Source organism: Sminthopsis crassicaudata, chromosome 1 (assembly GCF_048593235.1).
Source record: "Sminthopsis crassicaudata isolate SCR6 chromosome 1, ASM4859323v1, whole genome shotgun sequence".
Taxonomy (NCBI): domain Eukaryota; kingdom Metazoa; phylum Chordata; class Mammalia; order Dasyuromorphia; family Dasyuridae; genus Sminthopsis; species Sminthopsis crassicaudata.
In genome coordinates this window covers 599,647,466-599,672,824 of record NC_133617.1, presented here as the reverse complement: position 1 = coordinate 599,672,824, position 25,359 = coordinate 599,647,466, and the positions used below count along the sequence as shown (strand labels likewise).

General features: G+C 36.6%; 1 protein-coding gene across 3 annotated transcripts; it reads right to left on the bottom strand.

Annotated features, from left to right (window-relative positions):
• Window positions 1-10,645: 10,645 nt before the first annotated feature.
• On the bottom strand, window positions 10,646-18,178 carry PLK2 (polo like kinase 2). 3 transcript variants are annotated; one of them, XM_074282468.1, is made up of 16 exons: window positions 17,928-18,178; window positions 17,629-17,706; window positions 16,715-17,415; window positions 15,869-15,976; window positions 15,609-15,725; window positions 15,310-15,439; window positions 14,982-15,069; window positions 14,393-14,488; window positions 14,079-14,277; window positions 13,830-13,977; window positions 13,343-13,440; window positions 12,818-12,947; window positions 11,941-12,181; window positions 11,670-11,799; window positions 11,463-11,573; window positions 10,646-11,351 (listed from the first exon to the last, which is right to left on the bottom strand). In XM_074282468.1, exons 3-16 carry the CDS (start codon window positions 17,021-17,023, stop codon window positions 11,160-11,162), a joined length of 2,097 nt encoding a protein of 698 aa, XP_074138569.1. In that variant the 5' UTR covers window positions 17,024-17,415; window positions 17,629-17,706; window positions 17,928-18,178; the 3' UTR covers window positions 10,646-11,159. The 3 variants fall into 3 exon arrangements, with proteins under 3 accessions (XP_074138569.1, XP_074138568.1, XP_074138570.1); XM_074282467.1 differs by having other exon boundaries at window positions 17,629-17,710; window positions 17,932-18,177; XM_074282469.1 differs by lacking the exons at window positions 17,629-17,706; window positions 17,928-18,178 and having other exon boundaries at window positions 15,869-16,005; window positions 16,633-17,187.
• Window positions 18,179-25,359: the final 7,181 nt, after the last annotated feature.

Sequence of the window (25,359 nt, the reverse complement as noted above, 5' to 3'; positions counted from 1 at the left end):
TAATATCCATATGTGTTGGTTTCACTATCATTAGTAAAAAGAATTGATTATTATAGAAATGCCAACAAATTTGTTTTATTTCATTTCTAGTTTTATCTAAAAATGAGCAAAGCATTATCACTTTCCTCATTTGTAAAATGACAAAAGGGGGCAACAAGGTTCTTCTCAACTCCAAATCAATGAGCTATCCCTTCTTATACCTGCTTTTTTCCCCAGCATTCCAGAGGCTTGTTTCCCCACTCTAAACTGGATGAGGAGCCAACCGCAGAGCCAAAAAGATCTAGATGGAACTTCTACATGTGACACATAATGGTTCTGAATCAGGTCTAGTCACTTAGACTCAAGGTAGTGGTTGGAGTAGATTAAAAAAACAAAAAACAAAAAAACACTATTACAAGTCACTTAGACTCTAACTGCATTAGGAAGTTCTAAAAAGAAGTCACAGAGAAACAATTAACTGATTCTACCGGGGTTGTGAATAAAGCATTGGATCTGGAGTCAGAAGATCTGAGTTCAAATCCAGCCTTATATACTTACTGTGTCACACTGAGTAAGTCATTTAACCTTCATTTACCTCAATTTCCTCATCTGTAAAATGGAGATAATGATAATATCTACTTCTAAGGATTATTATGAGCATCAAATGAAATAAAATTTGTAAAGTGTGTAGCACAGTGCCTGACAAGAAAGTTCTATATATTAGGTTTTATTATTATTAGCATAGATAGAATTTCTTCATCTGAAAGTTCCCTATTCCTGGGAATTTGTTGGAGCCAGCTCAAGCCAAACTGTGAAAACTCATTTTTAAATGTTCAATGTGAGTATTTATACCTTAGAAATAAGCAATGCTAAAAACCAAAGGTTGGTTTATTAGTTGGTTGACTGTATAAATATAAAAAAGAAAACAATAATACAAATTAAATTTAAAAGTGTATGTATAATATACATATCCTTTTTTCTAGAGAGCACAATTATTAAACGTTTACCACATGTTCTTGTATTATTCTATAAACATTGCTTGAGCTCAGCAAAAGTGCAGTAGAAAGCTCTGGGAATAAAGTCATCACCAAAATGGAAGTCTGGTGATCAGATGCAAATAACGACAACAGCAGCAATGATAGTTGGCATGTAAATAGCACTTAAGGTTTTCAAAGTGCTTTCCATCTCTTATCTCATTAAACCTCACAATACCCTAGTCTATGCCTCTGAAATCACAGGTCCTATCTTTATTCCTCTCCTATGAGGAACTGTTGCTTGTGATCTTCCCTTTCTTTATGTAATGTTTTATAGAGAAGCTTGTATTTTAAATTAGTGTTGTCTTTGGCAGCCATGTCTATTCACTTTAAAAGTGTCTATTGTGCAGATGGGATTTTTTGGCTTTGTCCTTATGGTAACATTAGTATTGTGTAAACTTCTCTAATAGAGACAGGGTCAATGTCTTTACTTTTATCCATTTCTCATTGTTTTTGGACAAAACAACTCATGCAAACAGGTCATTTTGGAGCTGTTTTTATGCCATGCAGTATCTTCTCATCTTTTTTCTCCTTGTTGTTCTTCAAATAAGACATTCCATCTTTCTGCTCCAGACATTTTCATTGGCCATTCCCCATGTCTGGAATGCTCAACCTCCTCAAATCAATCAACATTTATTTAATACCTACAATGTGCCAGGAACTGTGCTAAGCACTGGAGATATAAAAAGAGACAAAAGATAGTCCCTGCCCTAAAGGAGTTCGCAGTCTAAAGAGGGAGACAACATGTATACACACACACACATACACACATATACATACATATAGATGTATATGTATGTATATGAACATATATGTGTCTATGTATATATACACAAATACACACATATGTATAAACATATAACATATGTTTACACAAACATATGTAAGTTATATAACCATAAGTTACCCATAACTTACATATACATAAACAAAGTAAGTTATATGCAACATAAATGAAAAATAATCAGCAAATGAAAGGCTTTGGAACTAAGAACAAAATCAGGATAAGCTTCCTGATAAAAAGGAAGATTTTAGTAGGAATTTGAAGGAAGCCAGGGAAATAAGAATTCCCCCTCATCCTCATCAAACATTCAAAGGACCAACTTCTAAAAGTAATGTTATAGACTAAGTGATTTCTTAATGTCATCTTTCTCTTTTCTCCCTATACTTTTATGCCATGGTTACTGAAAAAGCAGATAATTGAGAGCTATTTTATAATTATGTCTGTTTCATAGTTCATAACAGTATTTTCTAAAAAATCATGGTTATCTTGTGAGAACTTTTGTGTAGTTATACAGACCCAGATGTCACCATACCTATTCCCAACACCTGCATAGACTCATAGAATATTATGGCTTGAAGATACTATAAGAGTCCAAGCTTTTTCATTCTATAGATGAGGAAAGTGAATACATAAAAAAGGTTAATTGCTTTGCCCAAGGATTTGAACACCCAACACCTGAGAGAAGACTTAGATAATCTGACACTCAAGTTTAGCAGTTTTTTTTTATCCATTGAAATATCCTTGTTTTCTTTATAAACATATAATAAATATTTGTTTCTAATGATAGTTCAGATCCACAGTTTTCCACTGGGGAAATATTTTTCATATGAGAAAGAGAGAGACATAGACAAATATCAATATTGACAAAAACCTCAAAGAAAAGAATCCATTAGATTAATTCATAATAGGACAAAGAGTTTGTTCATTCTAGAAATCCCAGAGATTTGACATAGATCAGTCAATTAGCAATCATCAAGCACTTATGTGAGATAGTTAGCTGGCACCATAGTAGATAGAGTATTAGACATGGAGTTAGGAAGACTCAGCTTCCTGAGTTCAAATCTGTTCTCAGAGATTTAATAACTGGGAAAGTCACTTAATCTGTTTGCCTTAGTTTCTTTATCTATAAAATGAGTTAGAGAAGAACATGGCAAACCACTCTGGTATTTTTGCCAAGAAAAATGCCAAAATGAGATCAGAGACACAACTGAACAACAACAAAGCACCTACTATCTAAGTATACTTAGTAAAAAGCTAAAAGCTTAAAATTACAACCATGCCCCAGGTTAGTCTTTTTATCTTTCACAGAGACTCATCTTTACTTAAGGTGCCAAAGGAATTCTGATGTCTGATGACTTTGTCTCAGAATAGCAGAAGAGAGAACCAAAAATATGAAGACTTGTTATCAATAAATAGATGAAGGCAAGATCTATATGTGACAAACATATAAGGGGCCTCAGTAAAGCTGGTTTCTTGATTTTGGCCACCACCATAATCAGTATGGATTGATAACTGAAATTTTTTCCTGCATTGTTCTGCAGCGATGCACTGACAAGCTAAATAACCAGAGCGATGGGGCAAGTTTGTTCTGTACATAGCCAGACATGGCCTTTGCAGTTGATGACAGTGAGACCACCAACGAGTTCTTATTTGAATCAACTGGGTTGTAGAGGTGAAAATGACACCTCATTTCTTATCTTCTTAAGCTACTAATCCCTGGTCCCCGAAACTGCATATTAAAGTTATAAAAATTGGAAGAAATGAATTAAGTACCAATCCAGGCATAGCAGAATGGGTCCCAGATTTAAAACCAGGGGATCCGCTCCATGGATCTTAGAGTTATCTCTAAAATAGAACTTGGGGACCATCAGGTCCCATCTGCTCATTGAACAGCTAAAGAAATTGAGGATGGAGGAGGTGATGTGACTTTTCTAATGTCCCACAGGAAATAAGTGGCAGAGTCTGGGTTCAAACCCAGGTAATCTCACTCCAATCCAGTATTCTTTCTATTGCTCCAACCTGCTTCCTATGTGATCTGGGATAAAGCACTTTATTTACATGCTCATCTGTAAAGTGAAAAGGTTGATACTCAACTCCTAAGGTTCTTTTTCTTATGTCTAAGTGTGTGATCCTGTAGCTTACTCATTTAATTCCATCAGTAACATCACCTAATTCTTTGGGTGCCATGCTCAAACAAATGCTCCTCTTCTCTTTGACTTTTCTCTCTCCCTCACCTTGAATATCTAATCAGCTCTACTTCCATAATGCCTCTGACTCATGTCCCCTCCTCTCTGCTCCCACTGCCATTATCTCAGTGCAACTTTTCAGTTTCAGCTTCAGCATTAATCTCTTACTTCCTCTCTCTTCCAGATGCGAATGTTCCCTCAGTCAAGATGCATACATCCTATCAAGTCATTCTTTTGCTCAAAGTCTATTGTTCACTAAATAAGGTTTGAGTTCCTCTGCCCCATGGTAAAGCTCTCCATAATCTGGTGTAGTCCTACCATTCCAGCTTTATCTCATCTCAGCTCCACCTACTCAGCACTCCAATTACACCAGGCTATTCTGGTTCTTGTGCATAATCTGTGCTTTCCCATATTCCTTTCATTGTCCACTTCTACCCCTGATGAATTCGTGTACATCTTTTAAAACCTAATTCAAATTCCATCTCTTCTAAGAAGTCTTTCTTGACTTTCCTTGTTGTTGTTTCCCCTTCCCTTTGATCCCCACTTTGTTTTTAACCACCCTCATCCACTTATTTGTACCATTACTATTTGTCTATGAAATATCTCTTTGCTCTTTTTTCAATTAGTCAATCAACAAAAATTCATCAAATGTCTATCAATTATGCCAAACAATGAGATAATATATCTAAAGAGTTTTGGAAGTCTAAAAGTGCTATGTACACATTAGATGTCGTTATTGTCATCATTATCATTATTACTTTTTACCACTCTTTACAGTGCTATCCCACATTGTAAACAAGCTTTATATATGGACTTTGAGACCTCTCAGGGTCCACCAACAGTCTTGCTTGCTCATATGGCTTTTACTCATGTAATACATTTTAGAAGATTCCACTCCATCTTTGCTATCCTTATCAATTCTTAAGTATCATTAAGGTATCATTAATTAATAGCTAATCATAATTGGTTATTAGTATCATCAAGACCATTTCCTCACATTGTTAAAATAACTACCTGTATATTTATCTGAAAATTGACCCTCAAAGCAAAAATTTCCAGGAAAACTGAACAAAAAGAATAGTAAGAAAAAAAATGTATTACATTTCTTTCAAGCCCATTGCCTAATTTCCTTGAGGTCAAATTTCTTTGGGGCACGTGCTGCTCTGCAAAGTTATCCTGAAATATCTAATAATCCACAATTCAAGAGCCCAGAAAGTTCTCAGCTTCTATCATTCTGGCATCACCAGTGGGAGAACAATTGGGCTTTAATATTTCAAATTATTTTGTTTTCACACAGAAATAAAATTACCAGGGTAGTCCCAGGAGCTATCTTCATATATCCTATTAAATTGAACTCTAAACATTGATGAACCATGATATTAGATTTCAACACTGTATATTTAAATGGGGGGCTAACTTCTTAATTTGAATACATTGGTATAATTAAATTGTGGTGATTCAATCAAAGAGATCTTTTTCCATTGCTGGAGTTAATAAGGCAGAAAACAGCACTGAAACAGTAGAATCAAAGTAGCTATGAGAATGTTTGGGCAAGTCAAGGAAGAAAAAAGAAATGGGTTTTATAAGTATCCATTTACACCTGGACCCATTCCTATTTTTTGAAAAACATCATTTCTCCTATTTACTGGACTGATTAGCATGCCAGTGCTAATTTTCAGTGTATCTTATGGAATTTAGTTTTAATACGTTGTATTTGCTTTGAGAGAATATCTTATCTTGTGAATATTAGAGAACACAGATCAAGAATACAAAAATGAACCTTTATTCACCCTTTTCAAAAAATTGGACTGGGATTTGAGATAAGAAAAAGGAGGCTGGAAAGGTTCTTCCTTCCTGACCTTACCCTCTAAAAAGTCGACCCCTCTATCCTGAATCATCTACCTACCATTTTTGCTATATTGAACTTTTGTAGCTTTGGGGGAAATAGAAAGCAAATGGAAGGAAAAGGGGAAGAAAAAAAATTAAGGAAGGGAATATGAGGGGGGGAAGTAATCAATAATAATAATAATAATAACAATAACAATAATAATTCATATTTATACAACATTTTAAGGATTAAAAAACCCTTTATTAGTATTACCTCATGTGATTCTCACAGCAATCTGTCAATTAGGGTGCTATTATTATATTTGTTTTGAGGGAACTGAAACAGAGAGATAAAGAGAGATTGGGAGGGATGATTTTTGATCCAAAAGTCAATCCACATTTTCTCTCTCTAAGCTACATGTGTTTCTGTCAGTTCTCCCATATGGGTAGGATGGAATTTAGCAGTTCCTTAGGGAAGGAAAGGGGTATGACCTCCAAAGGAATTAACCTGGAGCAAAGTAGAAGTGAAAGAACTATGAATAAGAAATCTTGAAGAAGTGGGTGCTAAACTTGATAATCAGATAACTAGATATCTAGTTCTCCATTATTCCATTCTTAGAATCTGATGGCTAGATATTCCACATACCAGAACAATATACTTATTTTAAAAAGGTAATTTAGTCCCTTCCCACCTACTGGCATTCTCTAAGTGTTCATATTCATGAATATTCTTTTTGGAGGTTTGGTATTGGATACCTTTTCTTATATAGGGCTAGTAAGTGGAGTAGTGGATGGAGTACTGGGTTTAGTACCAGAAAGATTCAATTTTTAAAGTTCAAATCTGGCCAGAGCCACACTAGCTGTGTGGCTCTGAGCAAGTCCCTTAACCCTATTTGCCTCAATTTGCTCATTTGTAAAATGAGATAGAGAAGGACATGGCAAATCACTTTATTATCTTTACCCTTCCAAAAAAATCCCCAAATGTAATCAGACAGAAGTGAAATGACTGATCATAAACAATGACAAAATTCTTTCCTGTGGAATTTAAGGATTTTATTGGCTGAAGAGACTAGAATTGTCCTCTTCTGAGGAATGTCCTTGTGTTTGGTCTATGAAGATGATTAAGGTTACAGTTTAGCATCAAGTTGAAATGAAATATCAATCAAAAACAGGAATGGGTCCAAAGCAATCCCAATAGACTTTGGAAAGAAAATGCCATTTTCATTCAGAAAAAGAACTAAGGAGACTGAATGTAAATCAACACTCACTAAATAAACATGTTTCCTACTTTTTTCTGTTTTTTTTTTTAATCTTCTCATTTCTTCCCCTTTTGCTTTTTTCTTTCCCAACATGATTCATAAAGCAATGTGTATTAAAAATAAACTAACATTTCTAATACAAAAAAATAAATAAATAAAACTCACTCCCCCCCCAAAAAAAAAACCCCCAAACAAACAGGAATGGGCAGTTATGGGGGAGGAGTGGAAGAAGGATGAGGAGTTCAAACTAAACATGAGTGAGAAAGAGAATAAGCTACCTTGGGATATTGTGATTCACCAGAAGCAGAAATACATGTATACAAACCCACATTATCTTTTCTTTGTGGTGAATAATGTATAAAAATTAATTTCATGCTCACCAGAAGGTGAAGTCTTCATGTGAGCTACAGATGGACAGATAAGATGTTTTAGTCAAATGAAGAGAAATACACACAAGAAGGAAAAAAAAAAGGACTGTAAAATCTTGGTAAAAAAGTCCTGTCCATAAAATTTAATCACATGTAAACAATTATATTTGATTCCAAAAAAATGTGATAGTCAGTAATCACTTAATTATTATTCCTTATTGTCTAATCTTTATTTGCTATCAATCTTTTTTCTCTTAATCACATGGTTAAACATAAATCATATATTGAGTTAATGAATCATGTAAAGGGAGGTCAGTAACCAATAAGAAATTTTAGTTTTCATAAGCCTCTAATGAACCTTTTACTAAGAATTCTCTTTGGCAGGTCTGAAGACATTTTTGCACTTTGAGGCTGATAAATTGTTCATATTTTAAAAATAAAGCATTTTGCAAATATTCCTTCCTTGTTAAATTGCCTTTGTAGTTTAAAGGAAAGTGAATCCCTTTTTCCTATAGAATAGACTAAAGGCCAGCATTTCAGAAACGTCAATGCAAATTACTGGAAGCTTAGTTCTATTTATCTGTGAATACAGAGAGCTGGAATTTTAAATCCATCCATACAAAAAACTATTTCACACTTTTATCCCCTAGAGAAGGGTACCAAGTAGAACAATAAATTTAGAGCAGGAAAGACTTTTTAGTAGTTACCCAGCTAATGAACATCACTAAAACTTCTCCCGAGAGAATATAATTCAACCAGTTGTGATTAATATAAATACCATGTCTTATTTAAAGTTGGTAAAATGCCCCATGAAAACTGCTTCCCCTTTTCCCCAACTAATGACATGGAAGTATGATATAGGAGACAGAGCCAGCTAGTATGGGCGCTGGGAAGGCTTAGGTTCAAAATCTGTCTCTGCTGAAGGATAACTCTGTGACCCTTGGCACTCAGGTTTGCTCTCTCAGACTAAGTTGTTAATCTGCATTGGTAGATTTTCTTTGGCATTTTTTCACTAGAAGTTGTCTCCATTCCAGAAATTATAGCTTGACCATTATATCTCTATAATGTTCATATGGGACTGGGAAAGCTCTATTTAAATGACTTCTACACAAAAATAGAAAACTCAAATAGAATTTCCCTATGACAGACAACATATTTTCTTAGAAAGCCACACATTATCTATGTTTCTTTACATTTTTAAAGTTTATCTTGTTAACATTTCCCAGTTATATTTTAATGTGGTTTAGGACACAATGGGAAGTTTTGCAGGCCCAGGTAACCTCTTTTCTCTACAACAGTGGCTCCGAACCCTCTGTAACTAAAGTGTACTAGTATCTGTTCACTTTTCAGGACCCAGTTATCTTAGAGATTAGGGACAAGAATTCAGAGCCACATTAATGTGCTTTTGAGGTTCTTCATAACGTATTATTTTCTGTTTAGAAATACTTTGAGATGTTGTTGAATGGAAGGAAATTTTATATTTTTGAAGCTTATACAATCTCTTCCTCTCTGTTCATCAAAGAACAAAGTCCAGATTCAAAATAACAAGTGAAGCAATAACAGAACATGCAATGCTTGGTTAGGAACAGGGCTATCTGTAGTTAGATGAAATGTAGCAGGAGTGATCATTAACGGCATACTATTAAAAGCAATGACTTAAGTGTATGTATAAGTTCAATTAACACACACTTCACACACGGTCACCTGAACATGTTTAAAAATTGTCTAAATATCACCGCTATTGGTTGTTCTGCCTCCAGTTTTTCCCACAGGTCAGCTACTGGCTGAAGTGACATCCTCTGAGAACCTCATCAAGTTTTAGCTCTCAGCTTCAGACTTGGAACTCCAAAAAACCCGTAATGTTTCCCTTTAATCTTAGCTTCCAAACTGTATAGAAAGTACTAATAGGCAGATTCAGGAACCTGAGTTGAAATCCTTCCTGGGCTATTTAATAGCCCTGCCCATAGGCAGGTCATTTAACTTCAAAGAGCCTCAATTTCCTTACCTGTAAAATGGAGATAATATTTGTTATTCTTACCTCACAGAGTGGTTGTGAGGACCTAATAAGATAATGGATGAAAAGTGCTTTGCATACTTTATTAATGTTAAGACCAGATATGATTTCCAAATGCTACATCCTCTGTAAATCCAATCTATGTGCATACTTTGATGGTGCAAGATGTTTTATTTTTTTAACTAAAATGTGTACTAATCTTTAAGCAGGAAGATAGTACATGTAGACCCTTAGTCTAATTATTGACTGTTTCTCTTCTTCCCAGAATCCGAAGTGATCCAATTTGGAAAAGAATTCAAAACAAATAATTTGCATCATGTACAGGTCAACACAAGTTCAGGAGAACTGGATTAACAGCTTTCTTTAATGTGTGTGTGTGTGTGTGTGTAAGAGAATAGAACTGAATGAAAGCCAGCTTGGAAATAGTCTTGACCTCTCCAAGAATAGTTAAGATAGACACTATAGATTACCTACAAACCCAAGTACCATATCACCCTTCCTCCTTTAAGCACAAAAGGAGACTTACAAAAAGATTTTCAACTTCTAGACTCCTGCCGTAGCACTGGAAACAGAATTAGAATTTTTTTTTAAGAGGCTGAGTAATACATATATAGGTGGTGCAGATATTATAATGCAGAGTGAGGCTGCTCAGTGTTAAAATTAGTTTCCCATCCCTGCTGTCACCTAATGAAATGAGGTGTTTACTTATTATTATATCCTTCAGAGCCAAGCTAAACTAGTTCTAGTTCTTAAGAGACCAAGTATCTTAAGTTGGAACAAGACCTGAATTTTGTTTTTTAATAGTGTCTTTTGTAGCACACTTGCCCTCTTCCTGTTGAAACAGATATATATTTCTTAAGTCTGAGTCAGCATACAAGTGGAGGGAGGGAGGGAGACAAAATGCCAGTGTCCTGCTAGTATCACATTATTGCTGGGGGATAGGGATAGGCATGATTCTTTTTCTGTACATTTTCCAAATTCAGTCTACTGAGTAGTTCAGGAGAGTACATAATACCAGTCATCTGTCTGGCACCAACTCAAAACCCATTCTTTTGCCACCAATTTTTAAAGTCTAGATTTAAGACAGGAAAGCAAAGCTTCTGCTTTTCATTCTCTTTATTGCCAACAATTTAAAATGGTCAACATTCCCCTCCCCCCCAAAAAAGTTTAGGTAATAAATACTGCACTTTAGGCTGTAATAAATAACAAGTTTATTAACAAGGAATGCACTTCTCCAGCCACAAGTGTGGGTTATTTTTTGTCTTGAAAAATTAAAAGAAAAAAATATGGCCATAGTTCACAGTTGGGCAGCCCAAAGCTGCTCTAGTTACAGCCGTTCAATAATATGGGAGCTTTCTCCCCCTCCCTCCCCTTCAGGAAGTGTATTCACAGTTCCAAGTCCTCTGACTGAAATGTTCTCTACAGAGAAATTAAAAGTCAATGCATTTTTGCTGAGAAATTGTCCGAAAAACCTCTTAAACAGGTACATCAAGGAAAACTGCATTCTAGTACACTGTTTAATGGCATCCAAAGACAAGATTTTTTTTTTTTTAATGCCTCAGTCTGGTCCCAGCCCAGCAGGCTGCAAAGAAATTGTTTTCGTACCACCACCTGTCCATCTTCAACATACTGATCATTCTCCTGCCTTCCCTTTCGTTCTCACAGTGAAATAAAAAAAAAGTCCTTTGGATTTAGACAGAAAAGTCCTTTAGTTACATCTTTGCAGCAACATGTTCAGTGCATATTCCATTCGGTTTTTTAATTCTAACGAACACCCAGTTATCAGCAAGGTTGTCAGCCTGAAGGTAGTGGATATCCTATCTTCATTGATATAGGTCAGCAGATATTCCTCATTCTGGCTACAGATAATGATTTTTGTATGATCATGGTAGAAGTTCACCTGTATAAAATAAAGAAAAGGGGAGAAATGTAAGAGCATTGCTAGATGAAGCTAAGGAGAATTCTGAAGAGATGACCAGTGAAGTTAACATAGGCCTTTATCACTATTTACCTGAAACGTGCCATCATTGAAGAGCATCATTAAGGCCTTGTCTGATTTTAACCATTGCAGCAAGTAGAGTCTTGGTCTCCTGATGTCTGTAACACTAGGTAGGTCTCCACCCTAAAAGACAGAAGGAAGATTCAAGAAATTAGCTCTTGTGTGGACAATTCTGATTGGCAAGAACATGTTGAATTCTGGGCAGTCTGGGCCACTTACATCCATGAGATTCTCTTCCATGTAGTGAGAGAAGTATTTTAGCACAGTCACTTGGCTGATGAATTGTTGAGGGGCATCGGTAGCTGGGAAAACAGAACATTGACCAAGCTCTGCATAGTAGTGGACTGTCCTAATAGACAAGGAGAGGAAAGAAGAAAAAAGAAGAGTCAGGGAGACATGTTTTCCTAGAAGTGAGACTTTTAACAACAGTAAAAGTAAATTTTAAAAAGAAAATGGATAAATTGAAATTATAAATTTACTGAATAATTACTTTTTGTCAGGAAGGAGGCTCATATGGGCACCATTGTTGAAGAGCACACCAACAGTGTGGTCTGACAGCTGATAACCAAAGCCATATTTATTTGAATAATCCACCCATTTGGTCACCCACTGGAATGAGGTGACCAATTGCTCTTTTGGGATAAAGTCAGCCTCTGGCATGTTTTCTAGACACCCTCGAAGTACTCTTGCCACTGTGTCTGCAACACTGCCCATGGTACTGTCTTCAAGACCTGAAAAACATGAGATTGGAGTTTTAGAGATAATATTTTGTAATAGAATGGAAGATATGATTTATTAAAGGACTTTAAAGAAAGCTCTGTCTAAATCTAAGGTCTCACGAACAAAACCTATACATCATCTACTTTTGTTTTGGGCTTGTAGCTTTCCTATTCTGCCAATATTATTTACTCAAGAGATTAAGAGGTGAAAGGGATGATGTCTATAGGGTCACAGATTTAGACCTCAAAGGACTTAATTTGAACATTTTTTTTTTTACAGAAGAGACTTAAAGGAAATAAACATCTTGTCCTTTGTAACAATGATGGGAAGGATCTGAATCCAGGTCCTGATTCCTATTTTATCTACTACTCCACATTGTCTGAATGTTGTTATTCAGCCTTTCTAAATTTTCAGATCCAGAAACTGAGGCCTAAAGGACTATCTGATTTTCCAGAAGTTACAAAAAGAAATAAATACCAGAGCTTCTAATCTCCTTATTCTGACTCCAAATATAGTCTTTTTTCTCCTATATATTGCAAGAAATTGCAATTCACCACAGGAAACGTGTTTTAATTTGACACCGGCTAACTCGAGTCTTTAAGCATTTACATTCTCCAAGGATGAGTACCATTTTGTCATCTACTTACATTCACTGCTACTGCTGCAGCTGCCAAGAGTCCCTCTGACAATCATTCGAATCGAATCACCAATTTGCTGCTTGGAATCTACTGCAGGTGTTCCAGAGTTGGCAACAGTAGTGCTGGGTGGCTGGATCTCCTAAGAAGAGAGAGTCCTGCATTAAGAATTAAGCATCTGAATACATTTAATACTTCAACACTAAAGTGACACTTTCAAAGCTTTGTGAGCAAGTGACAAGATTTAAAGTGGTGGGTGTTGGGAAAAGGAGACAAATTATGTAAGCTAAATTACATGGCTTCTTATGTTTTGCATCATGTCAAAATAGAAGGGCCTGAATCAAGATTTTTAAAGGTGACAGGGCTGGATGGGTGGAAAAGGCATTTAGAAAACCTTATGAAAAATGTTTTGTGATGGGTATTTTGCATGCTTGGACTATGATAAATATAGAAGTTTAGCTAATACACAGGTTAAGCTTCAAGAATTATCAGCTTCAATCAGAGCAGGCAAATCCTTTTTATTCTTTTCCTACATACCTCATCCACTCTATGTTTGATGGGTTGTTGAGTTATCGATGTTTTCTTCAGATCATGTCTGAGCTTGTAAATTTCTTCATCTTCTTTAGCTAGTCTATCTGAAAATCAAGTAAAGAAGATTATGAGCATGACTGCAATTCAATCCAATTTTTTGTTTTTCCTGATTTATTTCTTCTTGTATTTTTTCAGCTTATAAACAACCATGAAAGAAGCAGCATTATACAAATGTCATTGGTTGCAGTTAAATAAGCAGTACATTCAACTGATTAATTAACAAAAAAGCTGCCAATCACAATAAATGCAACCAGAAAAACTAATTATACCATAACAGATCTGTCTTTCTATGCATTGACAGCATATTCAAAGAGGACCTGAAATAAATTTTATTCTCAACTTTACAATAAAAAGCTAATTATATTAAACAGAGTTTTCCAGAGCTAACTTATAGGTTTTTTTTTTTAATTCGAAGGGCTATGAAATAACTTACTATGTGTATCAAAATATCTTGCTTTTTCTTTTTTGCCACCAAAAAGAGCTGCAGCCGCTTTCTTGAAGAAATTCTTGGCGGGACTTGATAAGTGGAAATCTGGAACCGTATGACAGCAGCTAGAAGAAAGTCTATCTGGGGTAAAGCCCTGTAAAATGATAGGGGAAAAAAGGACAGTCAGAGAACTATAAGATGTCTGGAATGTTGTTGTGCCAACTTTGTTATGGCAGCAAAAGACAATGCACCAACCTGCAAGAAGAAGTCATGACGTATGATGTCATCTAAACCAGGGCGATCTTCAGGATTTTTGGACAACATGCTGGCTATTAAGTGCTTTGCAGGGGCCAGCAATGAAGATGGCATTGTATACCTGGCTTCCCTTATACACCTATAAGTTTCTTTGAGATTTGTTGTTTCAAATGGAGGTCTTCCTAGTAACATTGTATACCTAAAGAGTGAAACAAAACTTCCTTTAGACAAGGTTGCATGCTAAGTCTTATTAAAGGTTTCTGAAAACTAAAATTTGTATTATGAATTCAGAATAGATAGTACACTATACTTACATTACACAGCCTAAGGCCCAAATATCTGATTCACAGCCATGCCCTTGTTTATTGAGAACTTCAGGAGAGAGATAATTTGGAGTGCCACAGATTGTTCTAAAAGACAACAACAAAAATAATATATTTTTAAAAAAGGTTAAGGAATTTCATTATTTTAAAAAGACAGATGAGATTTCCCCCCCAAGATTAATAGGGCTGGAATTTAAAAACAAAACCAAATAACCAATGTCAAGTTAAATTTTTGCAATTATGGTCCTGACCAGATGACCTTTGGGAATAAGAAGCATACAAATATATGAAGAGGGGATTGAATTTGCTTTAAAATTTACACATATGCTACCAGTCTTAACAAATCAAGACCACTATTTTCCCTTTAGGTAAACAAGGTTTCTTAGTTTTAATATTCTGAACACATTTAGACTTTTTTTTTGCCTCTCTGAGTTTTCAGTTTATTAGAAGCCTTATGATTATGTGCTCTAGGTATTAAAATCTAAATCAGTCTTCCGATTTGAAACAGAAGATGGCTTAATTTTTCCTATTCTCTCTCATACCTATAGATTCTGTCATAGTATGTCTTTTAGATTCTTACCTCCTTCTGTGTTCCAGTGGTTCCAACCTTGCTGCCAAGCCAAAGTCCCCCACTTTTAGTTCCATGGCTTCATTAATAAAGAAATTACCTAGAAATAAGGATAGTCAAGAATATGATTCCTCCTTGATCATTCCACAAGAGTCAAATACAGTTACTGTTGAATATATAGTGAAAGCATTTTTTTAAAAGGGTTCATTGCAAGATGATATCGAGGGGAAAATGAAAGAGTGCATTCATTACATCAAATAAAAAATAAAAAGCAGATGGGGGGAAAACAAAGGTACCCTCCCCCTTACCAATGGGATCAGTGTTTCAGGCACAGGCTTACCTAATTTAAGATCTCTGTGTAAGATTTCTTGTTCATGAAGGTATTTGAGACCTGACACAATCTGCCTGAGGTAGTATCGGACTTCTGGCTCTGTCAATACCTTTCTTGCTTTCAAGATATGAGCCATAGACTGTGGGGGGAAAAAAAGTTGGCAAAATTAGCTGTTTGACTTTGACTTTTCATAGAAAATGATTTTTTTTTCTATAAATGAGTATCGTCTAATATCCCAACAAAATTTGAAAATCCCAGCAGTTTGGGGGCAAGTGAATTTCATGGACTTAGTTGTTTCTAATCCTTACCCTTCTACTGCAGTACTCCAGGAGAATATAAATGTTTTCTTTGTCTTCAAAGTAGTGGTAAAACTGTACCACATGCCTGTGATGAAGAATCCTGTGCAACTCTATTTCTTTGTCAATCTAAAAGAAAAAGCAAGATGTGCTTGGTGAGCCTCACATCACCTCGGAGGAGACAGTGCTTACACATGCAGAAGACATTTTCCGAAGAGGGAAGGGCCATTCTGCCACACAAAGAAAATATTTTAAACAACAGTCATACACACCTTTTCCCTTTGATGAGGCTTAGCTACACGGCTGTGAGGAATGATTTTTGCAGCATAGACTTTGTTATTTGCCAAATCTGTCATTTCATAACACTTTGCAAAGCCGCCCTAAAATGAGACAAAGATAGAAAATTAAGCTAAGCATGGGGCGGGGGAGGGAGGGGAAGGAAAAATGGGGGAAAAAAAGGAAAATGGACCCTTTTGTGGTTGGAGAGGAATTCTTCTTAAAGCACCTTGAAAGGGTCAGACACAGTTTCTTCGGCTCAGTAACAAAGAAGAAGGCTTTATAATGTTTTGGGAGTAGGGGAGACAGAGAAAGCTAAATTTAAGAAAGCAATCATATTCAAGGAGTTTTCAGATAGAAGAATTGTATGGAGAGGGAACAAAAGCACTACTATTTCTCCACAACCCTCCGATCGGACAACGACGGAAGCTTTCTACTTTATTTTATAACCTAAAAGGCTTCAGGGAAGCTTGCCGGGGGAGCTCAGGGTAGAGGAAACGGGAGATGCTTCGGCCACCCTTACACACAAAGCCCGGACCAGAAACGGCACCAGGTGAAAGAGCAGGACACCGGGGGCAGGAAGCAGCTGCCGCTGTGCGGCTGCCCCGGGGCAGGGGCTGAAGAGGAAATGGGAAGAGGGGCCGGCGAGGAGGTGCAGCCGAACCACCCAGGTGAACTGGTGCTATCGGGAGGGCGAGGGTTGCTGGGAAAGCCTCACTTGTCCTCATCTGGGCCATGGGAAGTGAGGGTCTCGGGGGACCCTCATGCGAGACCCTCGCTCCCCCCTCGCAGTCCATGCCCCTTGCATTTTCTCCGGCATCGCGCGCCCGGGTACCACTCACCTTGCCCAGCACCTTGCCCCGGCAGTAGCGCTTCCCCGTGGTGGGGTCGGTTATAATCCTGGAGACCTCGGTCCCGGAGTGCGAATGATGGTGATGATGGTGCGCAGGCAGCTGGGACTGGGGCTGCTGCTGCTGCTGCTGCTGCGCTTGAGCCGCCGGCTGCTGCTGTTGCGACGGCGGCGGCAGCGGCTCCTCCGGCAGCTGCTGCTTTTTCTTCCTGGACTCCCCAGCACAGGCTTTGCCCAGCGCCTGCTCGCACATCTTGGTTGTGCCGGCTGGCTGATAGGTGATCGTCCTCAGTATTTCCATCGCGTCTCCCTCTGCTTCGACCTTTGCCTCAGCCTCCTCGATGTCGGGGCGCTGCTCCCACCGCCCAGGCTCTGAGCTGGTGCCGCGCTCCCGACTCCCCGAGCCCGTGTCCCCAGCTATCACGGCTGCCCGGCCCCGGCCAAATGCGCGCGTTCGACTTGTGCGAGTGGAACGTCGGGCGCTGTGGTTTTATAAGTAGGGGCGGTTCGAAAGGGGGTGGGAACTCGAGAAGGGGCGAGACGTCACAAAGAACGGCCCGCCCACCCTCGCCATTCTAAGGGGAGGCGCTGGCCTGGGAGGTGCGCGGGGGGCGCGGGTTGTAGCCACCCCGAGCGCTCGCGGCCGAGGCTTAGGCTGCTCCTTCCTGGTTCGCTGCAGTCCGTGGACCCCAGCTGGAAGAGGGGAGGGCAGGGCAAATAAAGGAGAGAAAAGGGGACCACCGGCCAGGTTACGGGAAAGCTCCCCCGCTGGGAAGATAGCTGGTCTCTGGAGTAGAACTCTCCAAGGGACATAAAATGCAAATAGAAGTGGCAGCCCTCCCTGCCCTCCCAGCTTCCTATCCCCCAAGCCACCCCCACGGTAACACACACAGACACATGCGCTACCTCTTCCAAGATGAAGGTTACAAAGTGGAGGAAAGCTAGCGATCTGAGCCTTGTCTCTCATGCAAACTCACACTGCTGCTGCCTGTTAAAGCGATAACTGGGGCTAAAACAGGGGGTCGGTTTTCTCCCTGTTTACTGCCCTCTTCCCCACTCCCCTCTGAAAGACGAGGTCGGAGATGCCCGTTCTTAGAAAGCCAAACCACTTCGGGGAGTGCCGGAGGAGAGCTTCAAATCCAACCTCCCCCACCTCTTAGCCCCAGCTGACTTTAATCTCCCTGGGTTTAAAAAGTAAGGGTAACTTGCTGAAGCGAAGTCTTCTTGGTGTAGTTGGGGGCTGTATCTTGAGAGGTCTGTAGAAAACTTGCTGGACTTTTTTTTTTTTCGGGAAGAGGATGGTTCCAGTATTTCAGTAGAAATGATGAAATAAAAGGATAAGCGGTGTCGATTTTATCCCAAACTCATTACCACTGGATCTCTGCAAGGACGGAACTGAGGCTCCCCTGATCTAATCTCTCTCGCCCTGCTCTGCCTATGCCTCTTCCTAGTTCTAAAGTTCCAGGGGCTTCAGAAGCGGCCTAAATGGGGGTGGGGCAGGGCGGGGGGAGAACGTGCGTGGTCTTTGCGGGTCTTGATCTCTATGTCGTTTTCGTCGTATTATTCAATTCGGCCTTCTGGTCACTGGGGCCTAGCCAGAATCCTGGGGGCGGGAATGTGGCCTGAGGTGGGGATAGGGTTGGGGGAGGGGAAGGTGGGAAGTCTGCGAATAGGTTTGAAGGTTCTCTAAGCGAGAAAAATGAGAAGGGCTTCTGTCACCTTTGCCTGTGAGAATACTTTGAAGTCAAGAGCGCCCTCCCCTGGAATATTACCAAGGCCCTACTAGCAGTCCTGATAAATAGTGAAAATCCACACATTAGGGATTTAACACATTGTTGAAAGTCTTGATGGCCAATCACTCACTCCACCTTTTCTCCCTTTCCCCCTTCCTTTCGTTTCCTCATTTCATGTTTCTCTCCCTCTTTCCATTAACTAGTTTTATTGATGGAATTTAAACCTTTTCTTTTCTTTTTTAAAAGAGTGTTTATCAAGTAGCTTTTATTTAAAGAGAAAAGAGTTTAAAATTTCACCAAAATAAGTTATATTGCTTTTTATTTCTATGTAGACCTCTTGCCACGGGGCTTTAATGAGAGAAGGAAGAGAAGGAATATTAGGTGAGTTCACTGAGAGGAGGGATGATTTCACAATAAAAACAACCCAAATGTTAAGTAGTTATTGATTGTGGAAATCATTTATGGAATTCATACATCATTCAGCTTTTTTATCTACTTCATGTCAAACCTCTGTTTTGCTATTTATTGAATTTTTCTAACTCTAAGTAGAGTGGTAATTTTTTTTTTCAGATAGAAACTTTGATAACTATTTTAATATAATTTATTTCCCCTTTAATTCTCTCTCTCTCTCTTTATATATATAATATATATATATATATACATATATATATATATATATATATATATATATATATATAATTTTATTCATTTAAAGTTCTAAGTTCTAAAGTCCATAGGCTTCATCAGACTCTTTAGGCCCATGATACACAAAAAGTTAAGGACCCACGAAGTTTAAAGTATAAATAAGCATGTTAACAAGGGGCACATGCCTCCACATTTTTTTCTTTCCAAGGTCACAATAATTGCAGTCCTAAAATCCTCATAATCATAAATTCACATAACAAGAAGGAAAAGTATAACCTCAAGGCAGAGATTATATGGTAAGCAATAAAACAAAGTTGTCAAAAGTTCCTGAAGAATAGTAGGATGGGAGTCCCCTATTTGATTTCAAAAGGGGAAGAGAAAATATCTTTCCAGTATTCATTTTCCTTTCTTCCTTTATAGCATAGTCTCTGACAAGTCTGGACTTGTCTGGTAAACTGAAATCTTTTTTTTTTTTTTTTTTTTTTTCCTGTCTTAATAGACTTTGGACTTCATTTTAGGAAGGAGAATGAATTCTTGAATTTCCCTTCCCCCATAGTTTATCTTGGGGGGAGAGGAGTTTCCTTTCTCAGGGAACTTTCAACTAATTTCTAAATTGTGGTCAGTTTTCCATTTTGAACTATATCACTTTAGTAAACTTAAAAGTAAAAAATAGTTTCATATATATAGTAGTATAATGTATTTCAATACTGCTGAATAGCATTAGTTGATTTAAAAGGCTGTTTTATTGACAGTATCACTCTTAAAGACTACCCAAGGCATAAAATTTGAAAGACATAGAATATCATGAACTTTGGCACATTTTATAAAGTATATTTAAATATATATTCTTCATCATATTTTAGTATTTATTTAAAGGAAAACCCTTAATGTCACATATGAAATTTAATGCCCTGGGTCTCAAACATACAAGTGTTTTAATAAGTATTAAAATCTATTTTATTCATAATTTTTTAATAATCAGATTATAGTAATCATTTTCTAGCTTCATGGTGCCATCATGTGGACAGAGAAAAAAATGCAGCATAGAAAATAATGCAAAAGTATAATATAGTCCCATAAAAGGAGGAAATAATAAGCATTTATATATTATATAGTCCAGTGGTACTCAAACTTTTTAAATAGGGGGCTAGTTCACTGTCCCTCAGACTGTTGAAGGGCCAGACTGTAATAGAAGCAAAACCTCACACTCTGTCTCCGCCCCTCAGCCCATTTGCCATAACCCGGAGGCCACATCAGCAGGCCGCATATGGCCCAAGGGCCATAGTTTGTGAACCCCTGTATACTGTGTAGTAGACACTTTTTTTTTTTAACAAGTATTATCTCATTAAATTCTCACAACAACCCTACAAGATGAGTGCTGTTATTATCTCTGTTTTATAGTTAAAGAAACTGAGGCAAATCAAAGGTAAGTGATTTTCTCAGGGTTACAAAGCTAATAAATATCTGAGGCCAAATTTGAATTCGGATCTTCCTAATTCCAGTCCTGGCTTTCTATTCACTGTGCCACCTAGCGGCCTAGAATTTGGTGCTGAAAGGGATCTTAGGGATTTTCTAGTACCTCATGTTTACATATGAACAGACAGATACTATCACTCAACAAGGTCACACAGATGAAAAGAGCAGATCTAGCATCCAAACCCAGACTTATTTATTTATCATTTTTATTTCAGTGCTTCTGCTAAAGAATACAAAGAAGAAGAATGACGAAAGGAAAACAACCAAGAGAGTGTGATTCCTTGTAAGATGGCAGATTGAAAGGATAGTCAGTATTTTCAAAAGCTGCAAAGATGTCTATGAAGAGAATAATGGAGAAGAAGCTAATGAATTTAGAGATAAGGTAACTGGTAAAAACAAGCAAAAAAATAGTGGATTGGAGGGAAGAGTAGCTGAATTGTAAGAAAATTAGGTGTAAGTGAGTGGTAGGACAAATAAATATAAACTACTTTTAAAAAAGAAGCTTGGCAGTGAACAGGAGAGAGATATTAAATAGCTTGAGGCAAGGATGTGGTAGAATAGATAGAGTTATAGGCCTGAAGGCTTGAGTCCCAATCTAACTTTAGAAACCTATTAGTTGTGTGATTTGAACAAGTTGTTTAACTTCTATTTGCCTAAGTTTCCTCAACTATAAAAATGGGGATACCTACCTTCCTGGGTTGATAGAAAGATCAAAAGAGATAATGTTTGTAAAGTGCCTTGCACACAGCAGGTTTTTAATGAATGCTTGTTTCCTTCTCATCTGTTTCAATTTTAGAGGTATTCATAGAACACTAATGATACCCAAATCCAAACTTACAGAAGAGGAAACTGAGGCCCTTTTATGGACTTACTGATGTGGAAATGACTATATCATTTAGACTAGTTTTTTTTCTTTTAGTTTTGGGGAAACTGAGGCTAAAAGAATTTAAGTGACTTTCTCAAACTGCAAATGAAACTATAATTATTTCATTTATATCATATGAAATATAGATTGTACTACTCAGTTCTCATAATGGACACTGAGTATGTGTTTTATTTGATAGCAAATTACAAAAAATAGAACAAGAGAATTGGATTCCACTGTGTCATAATTGACTGCTCAAATTAAGTACTTTATTGGTCTGAACAAAGGTTGTCCCTGGATATAGGCTATATCCTTAAAATTAGACTTCATAGATGTATTACAGTTTTTCTCAATCTAAGAGTAAAGGAAATTTCTACAGGACTTGAAAGAATGAAGGTTTTCCTCTTACACAGGACACTTTCAGTGATTGATTAAGCAGTTTCCCTTTGAATTTGGTCTAAGGGAACTCAAAAGAGAAAGAGAAAGACAGTTATGGAGAAAGGATTAAACAGTGAGAGTTTATTCTTCATTTTTTCTTTTTAAAAAAGCCGGTGAGGTCAATAAGCGTTGAGGTGACCAAGAGCAGTACAAGGAATCAATGGAGGGATCCACATCCCATAAATCTCTAAACCCATCAAATCCTAGATATAAAATTAAACAATAATAAAAATTAAACAAACTACCTCCATCTCCCCCCACACACTATGAGTCTCTATAAATCTTAAAGATCTCATAAAAAGATAATTGGTTTAAGAGTTCAGAAAATGGATTCCAGTCTTAGATATGCTACTAATTTATTGGGTGTTCTTCAACATCTCATTCTACTCCTTTAGGCTTCAGTTTCTTAAATGAGGGGGTTGAACTGGGTCACTTCAAAGATCCCTTACCTGTGAGTATTGAATGAAGTAAAGAGCTTGTTTTAAATAAATTCCAGTACCTTTCAAACAAAATGATATCCAACTCCAGTGATTTCAAGCAATAGCTGTCTCTAAATGAAAAGTTTATTAAAATACCAGGCAAAATGCCTTTTTTCAGGGCAGTGTAAATTATAAAGAAGAACCCTGGTTTCCACTCATTTGCTTTACCTTACTGTTTTCAAAGTTAAGTATGGGCTTACGCCTCCCTCTGCTGGTAAAACTTAACCATTACAGTAAACTCCAAAAGGTTTAAAAGCATATCTTTAATCAATTTTAGCTTGTTCTTGTGCAGCAAAAACAAACAAAATAATAATAATAATAATAATAATAATAATAATAATAAAAACCCTATTTTTAAAAATGAAATTTCCATCTGAATAGAATTTTAAAATGTTTGATGTTCTTAGGTCAATTTGTTTAAACGTTCTAATTTTTGAAACTTACTTCATTGATATATGATTTTATCAATGTAGGTAATCCCCCAACTTGTCAGGGCCTTCTTATGTTCCTTGGAAAGATTTCACTCTTATTTCCACAGATGCCCTCAAAGACAATAAGGGAGGATTAAAAAAGTTTAGGAGTACTAAAGTTTAAAATAAGCTGAAAGTGATAGGAAAGCATAAAACAAAATAAAAACAAAAATAGAGTATAAAATAGTTGTTGTTTTAGGCAAGAAATAACCAGTTTTCTACTCAATGCTTTTAAAAAAATTCTGTTTTATCTGCCAAAGATTCTTAATAGGTTCTGAACTAGAAAAAAATAGAATAAAAATGGCTGATGGAGAGTTGAAACTAAAGATGTATAAGAAGTCACCCAATTTCTTTTGAGGAGAATAAGTCCTAAGTCTAGGTAAAGTAAATGCCAGACAACTAAAATAACTGGCAGATGTACTTGGTGAGCCATTGTTCATATCTTTGAAGGCAGTGGAGAAGATTGGAGAAAGGAAAATATTATCCTCATGGAAGCTGTAAAATATAGGCTGGTGAATTTCACTTCAAACTCTTGAAATTGTTTAGAAAGTTGTGACAGGACAAAGCTGCCCCCAATACTTGATTGCTCTCAGACAAAGCTTCCTTCCCCTAAATCCTCAGCCAATATGGGGTAGACCCAAGATTTAACTGTCTCTGGCATCTAACAGATTTTGATTTCCCTGACTTGGCTTCAATTTAAAAGCATAAAATTTCCCAACTGCATGAAATCTGAACTTTATAGATATGATAAATGCCTAAGACCATGTGATTCACTATACCATTATGATTTTGTTTTCAAATTGAGACAAGGAGGGGCCACAATCAGAGAATTCTTTTTGCAAGTTTTTTCCTCCTGAATTAGGGAAAAATAAACTTCCTTTGTTGAATGTTCAGTGATTTGAAAGTGTCTCCGTTAGTTCTAATATTGAACATGAACTAAGATGATGCTTGCATTAGAGTTGTATCTACAAGAAACATATTATTAAAGGAATAGTTTATTAGCATCTAGAAAATTAAAGTGGAAATCACAAAGTGTTGTCATGGCTGTGTGAAATAGAATATCACACTAACCTTACCATTGAGCAGCTAAGTGGCTCAAGGGGTTGCATGCTGGGCCTGGAGTGAGAAAGACCTGAATTCAAATGTGACTTTAAATCAGGATAGATGTGAAATCCTGAGCAAGATATTTAATTTGTTTCCTTTAATCCACTGGAAAAGGAAATAGCAAATTACTCCCTTATCTATGCCAAGCAAACCCCATTGACTTTTTAATTTTATGTAATCAAAATTATCCATTTTTTTCTCCCATGATCCTATTTACCTTTTTATAACCAAGAATAATTTATGCTGAAAAGCTGAATATGATCCTTACAAGGGTAAAAATTGGACTTGTAATAGAACATATATTGTAGAGCCCTTCATAACCTTAGCTCCCTATTTTTCTAGTCTTCTCACATCTTACTTTCTTTCACATACTCTTCTATCTAGTAATAATGATTTCCTTGCTCTTGATTTGAGATGCTCCATCTCTTAATCACAAACATTTATATTGGCTATTTCCTCATACTTAGAGTTATGATCCATTTTTCTCTCTCTCCTTGCAACCTTGACTTCCTTTAAGTTTCAGTTAATATCTCATTTTTTGCAAGAAGCCTTTCCCTTAATGCTAGTAGGGCCTTCTGCCTGAGATTGCTTCTCATCCATCCTGTATATATCCTATATATGCATAGTTGTTTGCATACTGTCTTCCTCATTAGACTATATGGTCCTTGAGTGTGTTTTTGTCTATCTTTTTTTTTTATCCTTTTTTATCCTTAGTGATGAGTACAATGTCTGGCATTATAATATATAATATATATAATATATATAATATATATATAATAATATATATATATAATATATATATAATATATATAATATATATAATATATAATATATATAATATATAATATATATAATATATAATATATATAATATATATAATATATAATATATATATAAGGAAGAATGCACATTACTTTTATTAGGTATCACATGAATAAACCTTATTCTTTTCTGAAATGGACAATGGAGTTCAAAAAAGACAGGCATAGTTTTTGTTTTTGTTTTTTTATTTGTTTTTTGGTGTAGAATACATGAAAATCAAAAGGGAAACAAATGGGAGGAATGGAGATCTTAGAAAGGTGGAAAATATAAAGGTAGAAATAGTTATGAATGAAATAAGTTCCTTATCCTGAAGGGAAATTAAAATGGGAAAGAAAAACAAACAAACAAACAAACTAGAGTACTAGCCTAGATTGTCTCTCAGACATGGTTAAACATGATATATAAATATACTGAAATATTTTTTCATCACAAAATGACAAAGGAGCCTCTTTAAGAGAATCCTGTGGCATATGAAATGATAAAACAAAGAGAAAAAACCCAGAAGAATAATTTATGTAAGAACAACACAGTTGTAAAGAAAAGTAACTTAAAAAACTAAAGGATTCTAATCAATTCAATGACAAATGATGTCTTCCGAGAACTTA

Excerpts from the sequence above, each read along its gene's own strand:
- PLK2 (XM_074282468.1), bottom strand. The coding sequence starts at position 17,023 with ATGGAAATACTGAGGACGATCACCTATCAGCCAGCCGGCACAACCAAG. Across the intron at positions 15,977-16,714 it reads GGGGCAAGGTGCTGGGCAAG|GGCGGCTTTGCAAAGTGTTA; the intron begins GTGAGTGGTACC and ends GTCTCATTTTAG. Across the intron at positions 15,440-15,608 it reads TGGAGTACTGCAGTAGAAGG|TCTATGGCTCATATCTTGAA; the intron begins GTAAGGATTAGA and ends TTCCCCCCACAG.